At 31.7% G+C, this 16,255-nt stretch overlaps 1 protein-coding gene across 1 annotated transcript in view; it reads left to right on the top strand.

Moving 5' to 3' along the window:
* The window catches only part of LOC129218550 (probable tRNA (uracil-O(2)-)-methyltransferase), a 44,831-nt gene that overhangs the window by 16,908 nt on the left and 11,668 nt on the right, over positions 1-16,255 (top strand). The window contains exons 5-10 of the mRNA XM_054852854.1: positions 1,608-1,676; positions 2,819-2,926; positions 5,626-5,697; positions 9,991-10,097; positions 10,196-10,379; positions 15,591-15,933. Coding sequence (XP_054708829.1) covers positions 1,608-1,676; positions 2,819-2,926; positions 5,626-5,697; positions 9,991-10,097; positions 10,196-10,379; positions 15,591-15,933 — 883 coding nt within the window. The remainder of the gene's footprint in view (positions 1-1,607; positions 1,677-2,818; positions 2,927-5,625; positions 5,698-9,990; positions 10,098-10,195; positions 10,380-15,590; positions 15,934-16,255) is intronic.

Raw genomic sequence — 16,255 nt, 5'->3', positions numbered from 1 at the left:
ATTGAGAAGACCTGTTGCCCTGTAAGGGAGTGAAGGCTGGGATCCCAACAGGGCAAAAGAAGACCTTTTATTGATTTTTGAGAGAGAAATTTTTGGACCAATGAAACAATACAACTATTGGAGAACAGCTTATAACCATGAAATGTGCATAAAGTATGGTGAACTAACATCTTAAAGGTTATAGAGTCGTCTCGCATTAGGTGGCTGGGCCTCATGTTTTGATATGAAGATGCGTTCTCCACAAAAAGAATCACCTTCTCCAATATTGAGCAAAAACGCTGAAGAGGAAGCCCCCCCCCCCAGCCAGATGGCGTAATGGGGTAAAAAGGGACTTAAAATTAATAGGAGTGAACCGATGGACAGCTATTGCATGGGATAGGGCTAGTTAAGAAAAACTAGGAGAGAGGGTCTTGGCCAGCAACAGGCTGTAGTACCAGCAAAGAAGAAGAAGGTAGTCCTTCATTATGAAAAAAATTGCTTGAACTTAAGAAATTACAAAAAACTTGCTTAAATGTAAGAAAATATGAAAAATGGACTTTTTCACTGCCCAAATATGATATGTGGTTTAAGTGATAAAAATTTGAAAATACTGGTCTTTAAAACGAAGCAAAAACTGTCTTGTTATTCTAAAGGTAGAAAAGATATAAGCCTTTGAAAAAGAAAAAATGTTTTGGGGGGAAAATATGTTTTTGTAAATATAGTTAATAAAAATTGAACGTTATTTGCCGTTTAAAATTGTTTTGGAAATTAATTGCAATGAAATTTAGTTAGATGGTATTTTATTAGGTATTTATCAAGTCTATTTAGCCTATTTTAAATAGTGTGTGAAAGTTATTATGGTATTACTTTAAGTCTTTTACGCCTTGACAGACGCCTTGACAAGACAGTCTTTGTTTCATTTCAAAGAGCAGCATAGCAGCCGATGCTGGGATCTTACCCTAGCGTTTTCGAATTTTTATCATTTAACTCTTAGGCTGTTAACTAATAAAAAAACTAATTTTTTCATAAGTTTTAGTAATTTTTCCAAAATAAGGGGCTTCCAGTATCAACTTTTTTTTTTTGCTGTACTTTTAGTATGCATAACTAACTGCAACAGAAAAAGAAATTAACCTAATACTTAAGTCCTTAATCAACCTTTTTTTGCTAGAAATGACAAAAACTGCACTTTTTTAACCCCAATTTGACCCAGGAAAATTTCTAGTTAGGCTTAACTGAAATCGTTTCTTTTTATGCGCTAATAAAAGTTATTCTTCCAGCTTTTCCCTAAGCTGTGTTTGATATTCCTATTAATTTAAATAAATTTACTAGAATTTTTAGGAAAAGGATAAACAATGCCGAATTTTACTCATCCTCAAAGCAAAAAAAATAGCTTTATCTGAGGAATAAAATCCCCCCCCCCCAAAAAAAAAACAGTTTGGGAGTACAGAATATGGATTCATATTACCTACCCAACTTCATCTGAGTTAAAAATGTTTTCCATACGAAAATTTTAGAAACTTTGTTGATATTATATGGAATGACCCAAAAAAAATACAACTCATGCATGAAATATACAACTGCATCTTTTATACTGAAATTAAAAAAACCTTTTATTTATAAAATTTTAGATATGGCCTGAATGTACAGATCCGAAAAAGTATGTGTATGAAGACATTGCTATTGCAGCTTATTTAATGGTAATAAAGTTTTTTTTTTGCTTCTTTTAAGATACTAGTAGCATTTAATAGTGTAACCTATGGTATGCTAACCTTGGTGGTTAGTTGAGTCACCTTAAATGAATTTATAGTATGTGTCAGTATTTTTTTGTGTATTTTTTCATTTCAGTTGCTTAAAAAACTGAATAGAAGTGCTATCGTGTCACTACAATTTAAGATAATAAAGAAAAGGAAAGGAATAGTAAAAAAAGAAAAACAGAAACAAAATCTGCATTCCAAGTGCTTTCAGATGAAGTCTTAAACTAGACTTCATTGATTAATTTCCCTTTGTAGTGCTAATGACTGTTGAAAGTAAACTTATAAAGTAGGTAGATTTTTTTTTTCCTAAAAATTTTATTTATTTATTTTTAATTTTTTTAGCAGCAGCGCTTGAATATACAGAAAAAAGTGCATTCGCGAAAGTGCATATTGCAGAAAAGCACACAAATGCATCAAGGGAAGTAAATAAGAATGTAAAGAAGTAAAATGCACAAGTCTCTGAGCAAAAGTAAAAATTGAGTTTGAAAGCATAGATTCACTATATCGTTGCCTCAAAGCAACTGTGGGATATCTTACCATTATTCCTGGGATTAGATGTCTTTTTGTTGCTCTGGGGACAATGATATGTCATGTAAAAAGCTATTAATCATTTAAATGACCTAAAAATAAAAAAAAATAAAACAATAGGAAGGGGTTTCTCTTATAAGTATTATTGTGATATGATATAATATTCCTTTAAAACATGTTTGTTTCATTAGAGTTGAAAAATTTAAATTGTGAACATATTTCCACTAATTAACAGACTTATGTGACTTTCAATCTTCAGAGTTATAACAAACATTCAGTTTTTTTTGTTTTTGTGAAATCAAGTGCATGATTTATTCAAACCCTTTCCATACTTCTTATAGCTGTTATTTATGTGCTTCCCAATATAGCTGCCACAATTATATACATAAAATTCCAATTCTGCACGAAATTTCAAAGTTTCTAGTAAAAGGTGCATTACTTTTATGCTTTTTTTTAAAAATTAGCTGTTACTCAGAATGTACTGCTTGTCTATTGATTTTTTTTTTTTTTTTTTTTTGTGGAAATTCTTAAATTTTACATTTCTTTTTATATTATAGACTTATTGGGAGAATGAAAGAAGTAAATTGAACATGTCTTCAATGCAAAGTTTCGTTGACATTGGTTGTGGCAATGGGCTGCTTGTTCATATTTTAAGATCAGAAGGGGTAAGCTATGTTTTTTGTGAGCTTTTTTGTAAAATAAAAATAATTTATAATTTTCCTTGGGACTTTTTACAAAGTTAGTGTCATCATAAGGGAAGGGATAACTTTATCACAATTATTTCAAAACAATCAACTTAAGAGTTTCATTTAATAAATTGATAATAATTTGACCCTTTTAACTAAATTCAGCTAACATATCTGCATGATTAACTAAGATAATGCTATACATGAAATGCACCACAAGCTCAGTCATTCCTTCCGAGGATTGCAGTTTCTTGCTTATTAGCACACATCAGCCTGGAATAGGAAGTGCTATTCTGGCACTTCCTATTATAATAGGCACTTCCTATTCCGGGCTGATGAGTGCTAATAAGCACGGAACTGCAGTCCTCGGATGGAATGACTGACCTGGCGGTGTATTTCATGTATTTCTGCCTTAACCCTGGCTATAGGATGGTAACTTACTGAAAATAAGATAATGCTAGCTTTCTTTTGCATTTTTCAGTACGTTAAATAGAGATAACAGCTATGGTTATTCCATGGGGTACACAAAAATATTTCAATCATAATAAGTAGATCAAAAAGTATGCAAAATGTTTATCTATAATGCTAGTATGTGTGACTTGACATTGAAACAAATATATTGCAGTACGTAAGTTAACTTCTTTAATGGTATTAAAAAAGAACCTAAAGAGCAGACATTGTTGTGAAGTACCTTCTAGGGTTGACAACAACTTATTTTCCAACAAGAGTTTTCCTTTTTAACTTGCCTGAAGATTCAGTATCAAAGCAAGTTAATGTTGAGAATGATTTTTGGCTGTATTTACCAAGCTGGAATCAAACGTAGAAAAGCTTTCTCAACAAAATCAGGCGTAATGTCCAGACTTATTATTTTCCAACCTCTTTTCAAAAAAAAATCTTTTTATTTAAATGGCTATTCAAGTGAAATTTCTTGTTTATAAGCTAAAATTTATTGTAGTTAAACTTGAAGTTTTTCAACATCAACTTGTATAACACAATTCAATTAAATGGATTTTTTTTGGAGGGGGGATGCATAGTTAATGATGCACAAAAAAAGGTATGTGGGTTTTGAATGTGAATTCCCAAGCTAAAATGTTTCATGTGTTTTTTTTTATCTGTCTCTGAACCAGGGTTTAAAATTAGGATGTAAAAGTAAGACATCATTGCACCTAGCTTTTTTGTTTCAGTTGCCAAAATCTTCTATGTAGGCCAAGTTAAAAAATAATTCACTTCGATTAAGCAGAGTTTTCTGCAAAACTATAAAGCAAGTAAAAGATGACAACTGGAAGCAAAATTGGTAAGTTCTTTAAGAAAAGAAAGGATTGAGACAGAGCTTTTATCACCAACTCCTAACCAGTTACTTAAGTGCTGGATGGCACTGCAGCTATCTGATAAGATCCATATGTCTGCAGAAGAAGTTACAGGAATGATGGCTTTAAGAGCCACATCAATAGCAATTATCTCCGATCTGAATACAGAGCAGAAATCAGGATTCCTAATCCTAATTTTGTTTGTAAAATCAGGAGCCTTTATCAGGATGCCTCTACCACAAGAATTTTGTTCATTTCTGCTGCCATCAGTATAAATTTGAATAGCAGATGCTGGAATTTCGTTGATGATCTCAAGAGCAAGTTGGCATAGATATTCAGGCAAGTCTTTGTTTTTATTAACCTGCATTTCAAGTTCAGATCTAAATAGGACTCTAGGTAATCCCTTCAGGGGATTAATGATTGACCTCAAGGAGTGCCCTTCAACATCCTGGTTCAAAAGGTTCATCGAATGAATACGAGAGAAAGGGCTATCTCTCTTTAGTCTCTGCCTATTTGTCCAGTTACAAAAATATGCAGCTGTGCGATTTGAATCACCATAACTGTAAAGCTTGTGGAAGTACTTTGCAAGTATCATGCTTCTTCTCAGTCTTAGAGGCTGAATATCGCTTTTGAATAAAACTGCGTGGGACAGGTATGTCTCATACCAGTAATAATTCAAACAGCGCTCGACTGAACTTGTTCAAGTTTATCCAGATTAGTAGGAGATGCAGTGAAATAAACTTGAGTACCATAGATCTGATTAAGAACGTGTAGGTTAATTTGAGAGCGTTAGAATTTGTACCCCAGTCCCTACCGGTAATATATTTCAATAGGTCCAGTCTCTTCCTGCCTTTATTTACCAGTGAGTCAATATGTTTGTTGATCAGGATCTTTGGATCAAGGGTGTAACCCAGATGTTTAGGGTCTTTTTCGTCAGGTAGGGATTTTCCATTCATTGTAATTTTAGTTTTATAGTTGTATAGCTGCCTGTTTGTTGTGAAGAAGCTGGTGACTGACTTTGATATATTAAAAACTCAGCTTGTGATCATCAGCATAAATCAGTACCTGAGAGAGTGTATTGTTAATAGTAGATTCAAAAAGATCAATATCAGAGTTGGAAAGCCAGAGGACAATATTGTCAGCAAATAGACCAACCTTAAATCCACTAGTAATGATTTTCTCGATACCTGCAATATATAGAGAAAAAAGAAGAGGGCTCAGAACAGAACCTGTGGGACACTGCTCACTGTATATCTTTTAAATTTTGCTGCTTTGTTATTATTAGTGTAATTAGAAATGTTGTTAAAATCAAACATATATGATGTCCTTATTGCGCTTGAAATGCAGTAAAATTTGATTTTTCTGTTACAGTATCCAGGAATTGGTATTGATGTTCGTAAAAGAAAAATTTGGGATTTGTATGACTGTAGCACATCTTTAGTCGTAAGTAGACATTCCTTTGAATTATCATAATTGGACTATATGTGTCTTTTTGGAGTTTTTTCATGTTAACTGAATAAAAATTGTTAAATCTCAGATACATTAAATATTATTAATAGCTACATTCTTTTGGTTACATAATAAAATGCAAGCAGCAAGAAAATATTAAAGTATGTCCTACTTATAAATATTAATTTCCAAGTCACTCTACAGTGCAAAGTGTATTTCTGATAGCTGGGTTTTTCTTCTAAAAACTTATGCTAAAGAAAACAGTAGTTGTGTTACCTCACAAAATTTTATTGAAACATCAATAACAAGTAAAATAATTATATATTAGATGAAATAAATGAGTATTTGAAAATATGATCTCTCAAACATTACTCATAGCTTTGAGTAGAGAGGAAAAAATAAGAAAGTTTCAAATGCCAGCAATTGATAAGAATAAAACCTATTTCTTCAAGCTTTGTCGTTCAACAATTTAATGGTTTAACTAATCTTCTTACGCCTCTCTGTTCCGTAATTCTGTTTGTTCCGTCGCTTCTAACTATGATAAGTTGAGCAAGCTTAAATTAAACTTCTTTGTAAAACCTGTAATAGCTTGCAATATTTCTTTTGCATTTTCACCAGCTGTTGCAAATGCATGATTGATGTATTTGCTAGCTAGTTTTTTTATCAGTGCTACATGATAATTTTTGATGTCGTTTGAGTGGTATCATCTTTATGGACACCGAAATACAAACTCTAAATAGGAACCCATTCAACTGCCCTTAAATTCTTTTCTCTTAGTACTCTCCTTTTATTCACGACTTCCCTCCTCACTTTGTTTTGATCCACTATACATTTTTAGTGTGCTCAGTAGAAACTAAATCAAAATAAGCGAGAACTGCTGTAGTAATTTTGGCCATTACTTTGCTTGAAGCACCAATCAAATCTGCAGCTAATAGTGTAAGAGGCAAAAAGAAAAAAGTTTTGTGTAGGATAAGTTTTATTTAATTCTGAGCATTTTTTTTTTAAATCAGTGAACAAATGTTGAGGGAAATTGATTGAGTTTTGTTTATATTCTAACAAACACATTAGGTAATATTTCCGGTGTATTTCAGTACTAAATTCAAAGCTACTTTGAAATTATTGTTTTTTTTTCTTTATATCTTCAGTTTCTCAATATTTTAGTGTAAAAAGGGCGCACCTAAATATTTGGCAAAATTTATAAAAGTTTTTGAGGGTTAACAACAAATTCTATGGCTAACATTTCTGCTGTATACCAGAACTAGCTTTGAATTTTTTTTGGAAACACTTAAAAAAGAAAAAAAAAAACATTTTAGCCTTTTATTCTATTCTTGAATCCCAAAGGGAAATGACTAAATATTAAAGAAAACTAGTGAAATTTTTTGAGGGTTTTAACAAATCTATGTAGCAACTTTTTTGCACTATCCAAACTCGGATTTCCAAAAATCGTTTTTCTGACCCACCTTAATGTACGTACTAGAGGTGGAATGAAGCTTTGGCCGTTCTGCCTGGCCAAATCATGAGCTGTGATTCATCCGCTTCCTCCTTAAACTATTTATGTTGAAAATTTTCTTTTACAATTAGTATTTATATAGGATATTGTCATTTAAATTCAAAATTGTACTTTATGATAAATGAACAGAAATGTGCATTTAATTTTAAAATTTGTGTGTATTGAACACTTGGAGCCAAAATTCATTCAACAATTAATAAAATGTTTATTAACTATTATTCTATTAAAAGTTACATTACGTTATATTGTTGCTTCAGAGCAACAGTAAGATACCTTAATATTATTTCTAGGATTAGTTATCTTACTGTTGCTCCAAGGCGACGATATTTAGTTCATAATTTTATTTAAAAACTTAAGTTTTAAAATGACACTATATAAATATACTGCATTAAACTTTCTTCCAATGTGTCTAGCTTTGAAACTTATAATAATAATGATGTTATTTATATATACTATAGGGTGGTGATACATATTAATTTTGGTGATGTTTATTAATTTTAAAAAACAAAGTAAGCTGAAAATGATGAAAAAAACAAGTGTAGTAAAGTATATGGAGAATTACATGATGCTACATGCATTTTTTGTGCATTTAATGCTAAAATTCAACATACAGAGCTGACAAAGCTCCGTCAATTAGTTGACCATAGCTTCGGTATTCAGAGCTTCAGACAAATTGCTCTTTGTGTCATGTCTAGTACATACACTTTGTATAACCACTTTATTTCATTAAATAGCATACTATTTTCCAAAATGGCACTTCATTGGTTGTCTTTGAAAATTCAAACTACCTATGGTCTTAATTAATTAGGATTTTTAATATTCTACTATAGTTGTGCGGTAGGCTGGTAAAGGCACTGCAAATTTTTCTTTTTCTTTCTTTTTTTTTCTGCACTTTTGTCATCTATTGTACGTCAGCTTTATTGTGCAAACTTGCTTATTTAATTTATGCTTAAAAAAAAGTCTAATTCCAGCATTTCCCTATTGTTTTTATTGATTCCAAAATGTTTTCTTCAAATATCTTGAAAATTCATTTTTGTAGATAGTGCAATTTACTAACCCATGGCCAAGTTACAATGATGGTCAGAATTATAAAGAAAACAGAAAATATCACTGAAGAAATTTATTTGTGAAGTAGTGTAGTGAAATGTATACATAAAGTGCTTTTATTATGTTAGAAATCATTATAGAGTACAGACTATTTGAAAATACGAAGAATAAACACTTAACCATAATTAATAAAAGAATCTCTTTGGGGAAAACTAGCCTAAATTGCAAGGGCAACAAATGTTTGGCCCTGAAACAGGCAAGTTATAAATAAATTTCTTCTTCTCAATATCTCTTATCAGTTTTGACATCATGGAGTTGGAAGAGCATTCTTGGAAATTTTTATCCAGACTTCCTTTTTTGTTTGGATTTTGAATACAATTTTTGACACTTTCTTTATCAAAGTGCTTCAAAAAGTGTCCATTGAATTTAGAAAGAGCCTTCTGACCAGCTAGTCAAGTAATCTCATGAAATTTGCATTAAACCATGGTTTCAAAGTTTAAGAAACATTCGATGAGCCATTATCCTGCTTTAGTAAATAGTGTTGACTAGTATTTAAATGTTTCTGGCAAAAGATTGTCGCCCAGTACATCAACATCACTTTTAAAATTTATTCTACCCTGCACAAAAACTTTTGGAGCAGTTTCTGTTCATTGTCAAACCTCCCCAGACACTAACTGAGCTGCCTTCAAATGTATGTATAGGAAAATTTTCTTTACAAGAGAGCTTTTTTATTCTATACAAAGGAGAAATTTCCTTTTCTTTACAGAGATCACAGCAGAAGCAACAAAAGAAATCTGGTTCATCCAAACTAAACTTTTCTCATTGGAAAAGATTATATCAACTCAGTTTATATTTATATTTTTTCAAAGTGTACCTTCTATTTCTGATGAACTGTTATGTGAGGCAGTGGAGACATTAATTTTCATAAAAGCTCTTTTTTTTCCTTTCTGTAAAACATGTGGAATTAGTTTTAGTACAAGTTTGATTCTTGTCTTCTTTCCACCAATGTTTGTTTTCGGAGCAAGCTCATTTCATAACCTTTCCTTCACACCCAGAAAATGGCCTGCCTATCTTGTATGTCTTCGATGTCCGTATCTGCAAGGTATTTTAAAGGAACTTAAGACTGAATGTTCTCTATCTGTTTAGATTCATTGCAGTTTGATGTGCATTAAGTCCTGAGGCTTTAAAAAAAAAAAAAAAACCTTTCCCTTTCTTAAATCTGAAAATTTAGTACCTAGTAGCATGACTGCAAAAATAGAATGTGTTATAGCCAATAATTAACTAAGCATTTACATCATCCTATAGTGCCTTGTGGAGAGCAAAGAACATGTCAATTTTTATTTTTAAAACACAAATATTGCAGGTCTTATAATTTTGTCCATTTCACTTGGCTGTCTAAATTCAAAAAGGAATATATAAATATGAAATTCCCACAAAAGCTAATTACAAAATGCTTTATTTACAATTGGTTTCCAGCCACAACATTTGCATAATTTTCTGGCCAAGATTAGGGCATTTTTTCTTTGTTCTTATAACTTTGACCACCACTTTCACATTAAGCCAGCCATAAAAAGCATAGTTCTTATAATATTAAAATAATTTGTGGACTCTCTGTTTGTTTCTTTTTGTCCACTTGCCCTATGCTCCTGTTTTTGCATTTTATAAGAGTTATATTTTCAATATATGAAATTATCTTTCACTTATAACAAGTGAACTTTCCAAATCTTTAGGAACAATCAATAAATGACCCATCTAACATGAGATTTCCGGAGTATGATTGGCTTATAGGAAATCATTCTGATGAACTTACCCCATGGATTCCTGTCATTGCAGCTAGGTAAAATATCAGTGTTCATGTCTTAAAGTGCTTTAAAAAGGAAAAATAAGGCCACATTGCTTTTAATATTTCACATGATTTTTTAAAAACATTTTTAGATCCAGTTATAATGCCAAAGTATTCCTATTGCCTTGCTGTTCTTTTACATTTAATGGAAAGTATGAACGCAGTTGTGCAAAAGTTCCACTCTACCAGTCTTATCTGCAATTTGTTTCTGATGTCTGCAAAGCTATGGGATTTGATGTTCAGCAGGATAAATTAAGAATACCCTCAACAAAAAGAGTAAGCTGTGCTTTTATAAGCTTTTCACAGCCATAGAAAAAAATTATAAGGACTCGAATCAACTGAAATCAAAATATAATTTACTACTTGTAAATAGCAAACATTAGAAATCTGTTTGTATGAAATAAATTACAATATAATTGTTAAATCACAAATGAACACAAATGTATTAGGTGAAACATGGGGAAAATTATAAGGACATTAACAAATACAGTAGAGTCCCAAAAATCTTGAGTCTCAAAAGTCCGAGGTTCCGCTTAATTTGAGGTGCTTTGTTGATATTTTTGAGGTATACTATTTATAGACAAAAAAATGTTTGTCTGGAAATTGAAATAAATTGCTATGTATAACTTCTCTAACACATACAATAAGGAAATAAAAAATATATTGAATTTTTATGTCAATTACACTAGCCATTATGCATGAAATATTCATTGACTGTTAGAGATGGATTAAGAGATGCCTTGGAGAAAGTAGGAAGTAGGTTGACACAAAAAATAACTTGAAATTGAAACATCGTTTTGTCTCAAAGAACAAACAAACAGAAGTTTTGGAATATCCAGTTGCAATTAAAAAGGGAAGTGCAAAACTTGATGCTGTATGAATCGTATATACAAAATTTATCCTTCTATGACTAAAGTTTTTGTATTATGTGAGGTACATACATACGCTCACACATCATAGATACAATAAATCACGATAAAGCTCATCGAAACTTATTTGAGCAAGATCAAAGGGCATTCTTTGGCCTGCAAGTTTGCACACAAGTATGTGCGGATATCAAGAAAAATACTAATCAACACTCCGTTAGAGTTAATTAAAACATTGATTTATGTTCATATTTGAGCGATAAATTTTTTGAGGAGACAATATATCCTTTTCACAGCATAAGAAAGTAGACAGCACATGTCCTTTTGTAGTCCACAGAATTTTTTTGGATAGTCCGAGTTTTTAGCAATCCGAGGTGGCACCAGTCCCAATTACCTCAGATTTTCAAGACTCTACTGTATGTTCCAAAAAAAAAAAAAATTTAATATTGTACTAAATCACTTTTTTTCTCTCTCATTTTCCCTCATCAATCATCCAAACCATTGACTCAGAGAGTACAGTTAAAGTTATTTTGAAATGTTTTTACACACTAATTCAATGGATGATGCCTGTTTGTCTTTATTTGCATTTGTGCTCCATCCTTAGACACTTTTCTCATTAAAATGCCCCACAGACTCTCTGTGAAGTTTAAATGGAGACCTCTTGTGAGTCAGTCCAGAATTTTAACTCAATTGGCCTCAGAAGGCACATGGCAACTTGCATTGTCTTGTTGAAACAAATAACCACCATCTGTGAAAGGGGTACTTCAGGTAATAAATTTTCAGCTAGTATTTCAAAATATGATTCTGAATTGAAAGGATCTCGATTGGACAAACTGGTGGTGTTCCATTAGCTTTAAAACCTACCCACACCCATCACAAAACCGCCTCCGAATTGTCGGTTGGGGAAAAAAAAAGGTTTAGTTTTGCAAATCATGTCAGCAATGGTGAAAATCTCCTGGTCTGCTGAAATAAATTTTTTTTTTATCAGAAAATGCAACATTTCCTTTAAGACACAAAAGAAACATGTTTCTTAGCGAATCTGAATCAAAGCTTCTTTTGAAGCTTTGTAAATGGTGAGTGTGACAGTAGTTTAACATATTGTAGCCTCAGAGCAACAGTAGGACATCTAATCCCAGGAATAACACTAAGATATCCTACTGTTGCTCTGAGGCAACGATATGTAACACTGGAATTCTCTTGCGAAACATTGAGCAACCTTCGACTAGTGCAAGGTACATTCATGTATCTGTTAATTTGAGTAGAACTCTTTTTTTTTTAAACAAGCTGCATGAACAATTGCTCATTTCTGGTGCTTAGTAAGAGTGAAGCTTGCCTATATGCTTTTTCTTACCATCCTCTTTTTGAATCTTCAAAAACTTAAAAATTACTATTTTAGATCTGTTTACCTTTCCTTCCAATTTCATGTTCACTCATTCTACTTTTTTTGTAAGCAACAATTTGTCGCTTTTCACACTCAGAGAGTTGTTGTGTGCTGTTCTGCCCGATGAAGAACGAGATAAAGTGAACAATCTTGTTTCGAAACAGTTTTGAGTTATTGTAAATAATCATATGATATGACTAAACATGCAAATTTTTTGTTCAAGCACGCAAAATAAATGTGTGTCCTTGGAATTTTTCTCAAGTGGCAAACAAGTAAACAATGTAAAAAATCATGCATTTTAATAATTTTCTGAAATTTTGAAGCTAATTTTGCTGTAAAATGTTCTATTTCAAATATTTTTATCATAGAAATATTTGCATGCTTTTTCAACCAAGTGACACCTAAAATTGGTGATCTTTTTGCATGTCCTTATGATTTTTTCCATGACTGTATAGTATATAGTAACATATTTGAAATGCTGTCTCCCTACTATGATTCTTTATGAAACTAATTTTTCTTTATCATGACTTTCTTATTAGATATATTTCTGGGTTATGGGCTGTATCCTTATGTGGGAAATGAATGATCAAAATTTATTAAATTTTGGCTCAAATATTTCTCTAAAATGCAAAATTTTCATGCAAATAAAATTAATTCTGCTTATCATAATATAAGATCTTTATAAAACATTATCACTAATACAATTTTCTCTAGTTCTAGACTTGATATTTTGGATTTTAGTCATTGGAACTTAAGTAAACTTGTACTGCTCTGATTATGCTAATATTCATTTTAATTATTATTTCCTTGTTTTAAGTTCATTTATAGAAGTAATGTACCGCATAATCCTAAATAATATACCACATAATCTTAATGTATGTATTTTCTGAAAGACAATTTTCTTTAATTTTAGTGAATATAGAAAATGAAGTTTAATTTATGCTATTATATTATATTCTTACTACATGTTGATTTGGAGCAGCACAGCTGTTACTGGAGCTTACTGAGCTTCCCTATGATCAAATCCTTTTGTAATGTTTCAAGAAATGTGAGGTTTGCAGTTATGCGGGCAGTGTAAGGATGACCTAGTATAAGGATGCGTTAGTGATTGAAATTCTATTGGTAATACCTGAATTGAGGCAGTGAGAAGCAAAGGGATGTAAGTGGACATTTTCAAGTTTTGAGTAAAACAAGTTTAAAGATAAGGTCCCAGGTTGGCTTTCATTTAAAAGTTTTTCTAAATCATGCTGTATAACAGCACCTACATGAGCTACTAGTACTATCTCTTGCCCCAAGACAGAGGAGATGTTCCCCTACCATTTGTACTGGTTAAATCCAACTTTTTAGTTTTGTCACTTACATCCATTTGCTTCTCACTGCATAAATTGATGATTATAAATGTTTTTTTTTTTTTTTCTAAATTCAGATGCATTTTTTGGGGTTAGTTGGACATTTTTTTGATAAAATTCATGCTAAAATCCATAAAAAAAAATGTGTAAGGTCTACCATATTTTGCTTTCTGTTCCTGTAAATCGTGAAACTGTCAAGAATGCAAAAGAACATCTGCCTCTGGCTCATGTGTTGATTATTACAGACTGATGAGTACATAACAAAGACAAAAGTGCAGTCTCTGGATGTCAAAGCTGGACTGTCTGTATATTACAGTAGTTCTGGCTTAAGAGTGGTAACTAACTGCTTTTCAATGCTAGATTTATTTGTTTGCTCTTCAATGTTTAATTAGCTTATGAATTATTTTTTTTTTTTAAATCAATGAGAGATCATTTACTTTTATTCTCAAAAAATGGCAAAATAAGTCTTTCTCAAGTTGAATTTAGTGTAACAAGGAATGGTAATGTTTTAATAGTCAGTTTTGTAAAGACAGTTTCTTTTTTACTTTATTGAGCACTCTTAACTATATTTTAACCATATTGTTTGAAACGTTTTCTCTGTCAGGCCACATGCCTCTGAGACAAAAATCTTTTCGTTTAGTAAAGATGCAATCTAATGCCTAGCGTCCAGAATCAAAGATCAAAAAAGAAAGAAAAATGCATTGCATTTTCATTTTATTTGGGTGTAAAACCTAATTCAAAATCTACCTAGAGTTTTGAAGCATAATTTTTAATATTGTTGGATGTTTTTTTTTCCCATTATGCTTCTCAGAAGTAATTTTTGAAAACATATTTCATTCATCTCCTATTATATTTGTTATACTTCTCCTTTTTAGTGGCTAAATAGTTTTATGGATAAGTTAATTTCTCATTTAATGGTCTACATAAATAAATTGCCATGAAAACATTTTCAATAAAAATTGCTGCATAAATGGCAAAAAATAATATAATGTCACAATTTTTTTCCTATATCAGGTAGACACCCTAAGATACATTTTATTTCTTTTACAAACTTGTTCTGGGGTATGAGTTATATTCAAGCCATTAAGGATGTTTTGAGATTAGACAGTAAATTTTAATTGGCTTTAATTTTCAAAGATCTTGTACAACTATTTCAGTAGTTTTTTCAGTAAGGTTACCGCCCTATAGCCAGGGCTAAGGCAGAAAGTCAGCGCTAATTCTATATTAGCTACCAGTTTGTTTGGCACTCTTGGCTTCCTTAAGAGGTTTTCCACCTCCAGCTCAGTCACTTCCTATTCCCAGCTGATGAGTGCTAATAAACATGAAACTGCAGTCCTCAGATTGAATGGCTGAGTGAGCTGTGTATTTCTGTTTAGCACTAGCTATAGGGTGGTAATTTACTGAAAATACCATGCCTTACCTTCAATCTTCGAGTTCAACCGAACCATTGCTTTGGTCACTTGTATGGTCAGTGCTAATTCTATATTTGTTACCAGTTTGATTGTCACTCTTGCCTTCCTTAAGAGGTTTTCCACCTCCAGCTCAGTCACTTCCTATTCCGGATTGATGAGTGCTAATAAGCACAAAACTGCAGTCCTCAGATGGAATGACTGAGCTGCCGGGGTATTTCATGTATTTCAGTAGTATTACCATTTACAAGTAAGCCATGCTATTATAAATTATAGACATTTCTTATATTACTTGTGTGTTAACATCCAGTGTTCACATAATAATTTTTATGAAAATTATTACAAATTGATGTGATAAATTTATTGCTAAGAGGTGTTAACTGGAGTTAATTTTGAACCATGTATTGCTTAACTTTTCTTCATTGTAAAAACAAATAAATGTTCAACTTGAACACCAATAAATAAACAAAACTTTCTTCTAGATTTGCTTTGTATGTTCATCTCGTAATTATAAAGAAGAAGAGGAAAAACAAATAGACAGTTTAAGAATTGCATTTATTGAATCAAAGTCCAAGAAAATGGTTCAGAAAAACTCTGCCAATAATGTAACTAAATGTCTGAAATTCATTTCTCATTCAGATGTAACTGCCTCGAATCCTGTGCCTGAATTTGTGCCTCGGAATCCTGTGGAAGCTGTTAGAAATTGTTCACAGTTGGATAAAGAATTTCTAGATAAAACTGTGATTACTGTTTTGAATATACTGTTGGAAACTAAGAACTATATTTCTATTGAAAATAAAAACTCTGTGCAATGGAATGCTGGAGGTAAGCTTACTTTTATAATTGTAGTTTATAAATATCTTTGTATTTCTTTATTTTTATTCTTTTTTTAAAAAAATCAAAATTTTCCTTTTGAAAGATTAATTGTTATTCAAGCATGTCAGTTTTTAACTATTGAGGTGTTGTTTCAACTGCATTGTGTAGAAATTAATGCCTCTGTCGTATGAAATCAAGGAGGGTAAATGACTAGTTATGGGCACTCAACTAGTAATGTGCAGGTTTATCTTGTATTGTCTATATCAAGCTTGTAATCACTATTTTAGGAACACCATCAGTGGATTCTTAAAATAGCCTCTTTTAAGAACAC

The sequence above is a fragment of the Uloborus diversus genome, chromosome 3, assembly GCF_026930045.1.
Source record: "Uloborus diversus isolate 005 chromosome 3, Udiv.v.3.1, whole genome shotgun sequence".
NCBI classification, from domain to species: domain Eukaryota; kingdom Metazoa; phylum Arthropoda; class Arachnida; order Araneae; family Uloboridae; genus Uloborus; species Uloborus diversus.
This window is presented reverse-complemented; position numbering and strand designations above follow the sequence as displayed.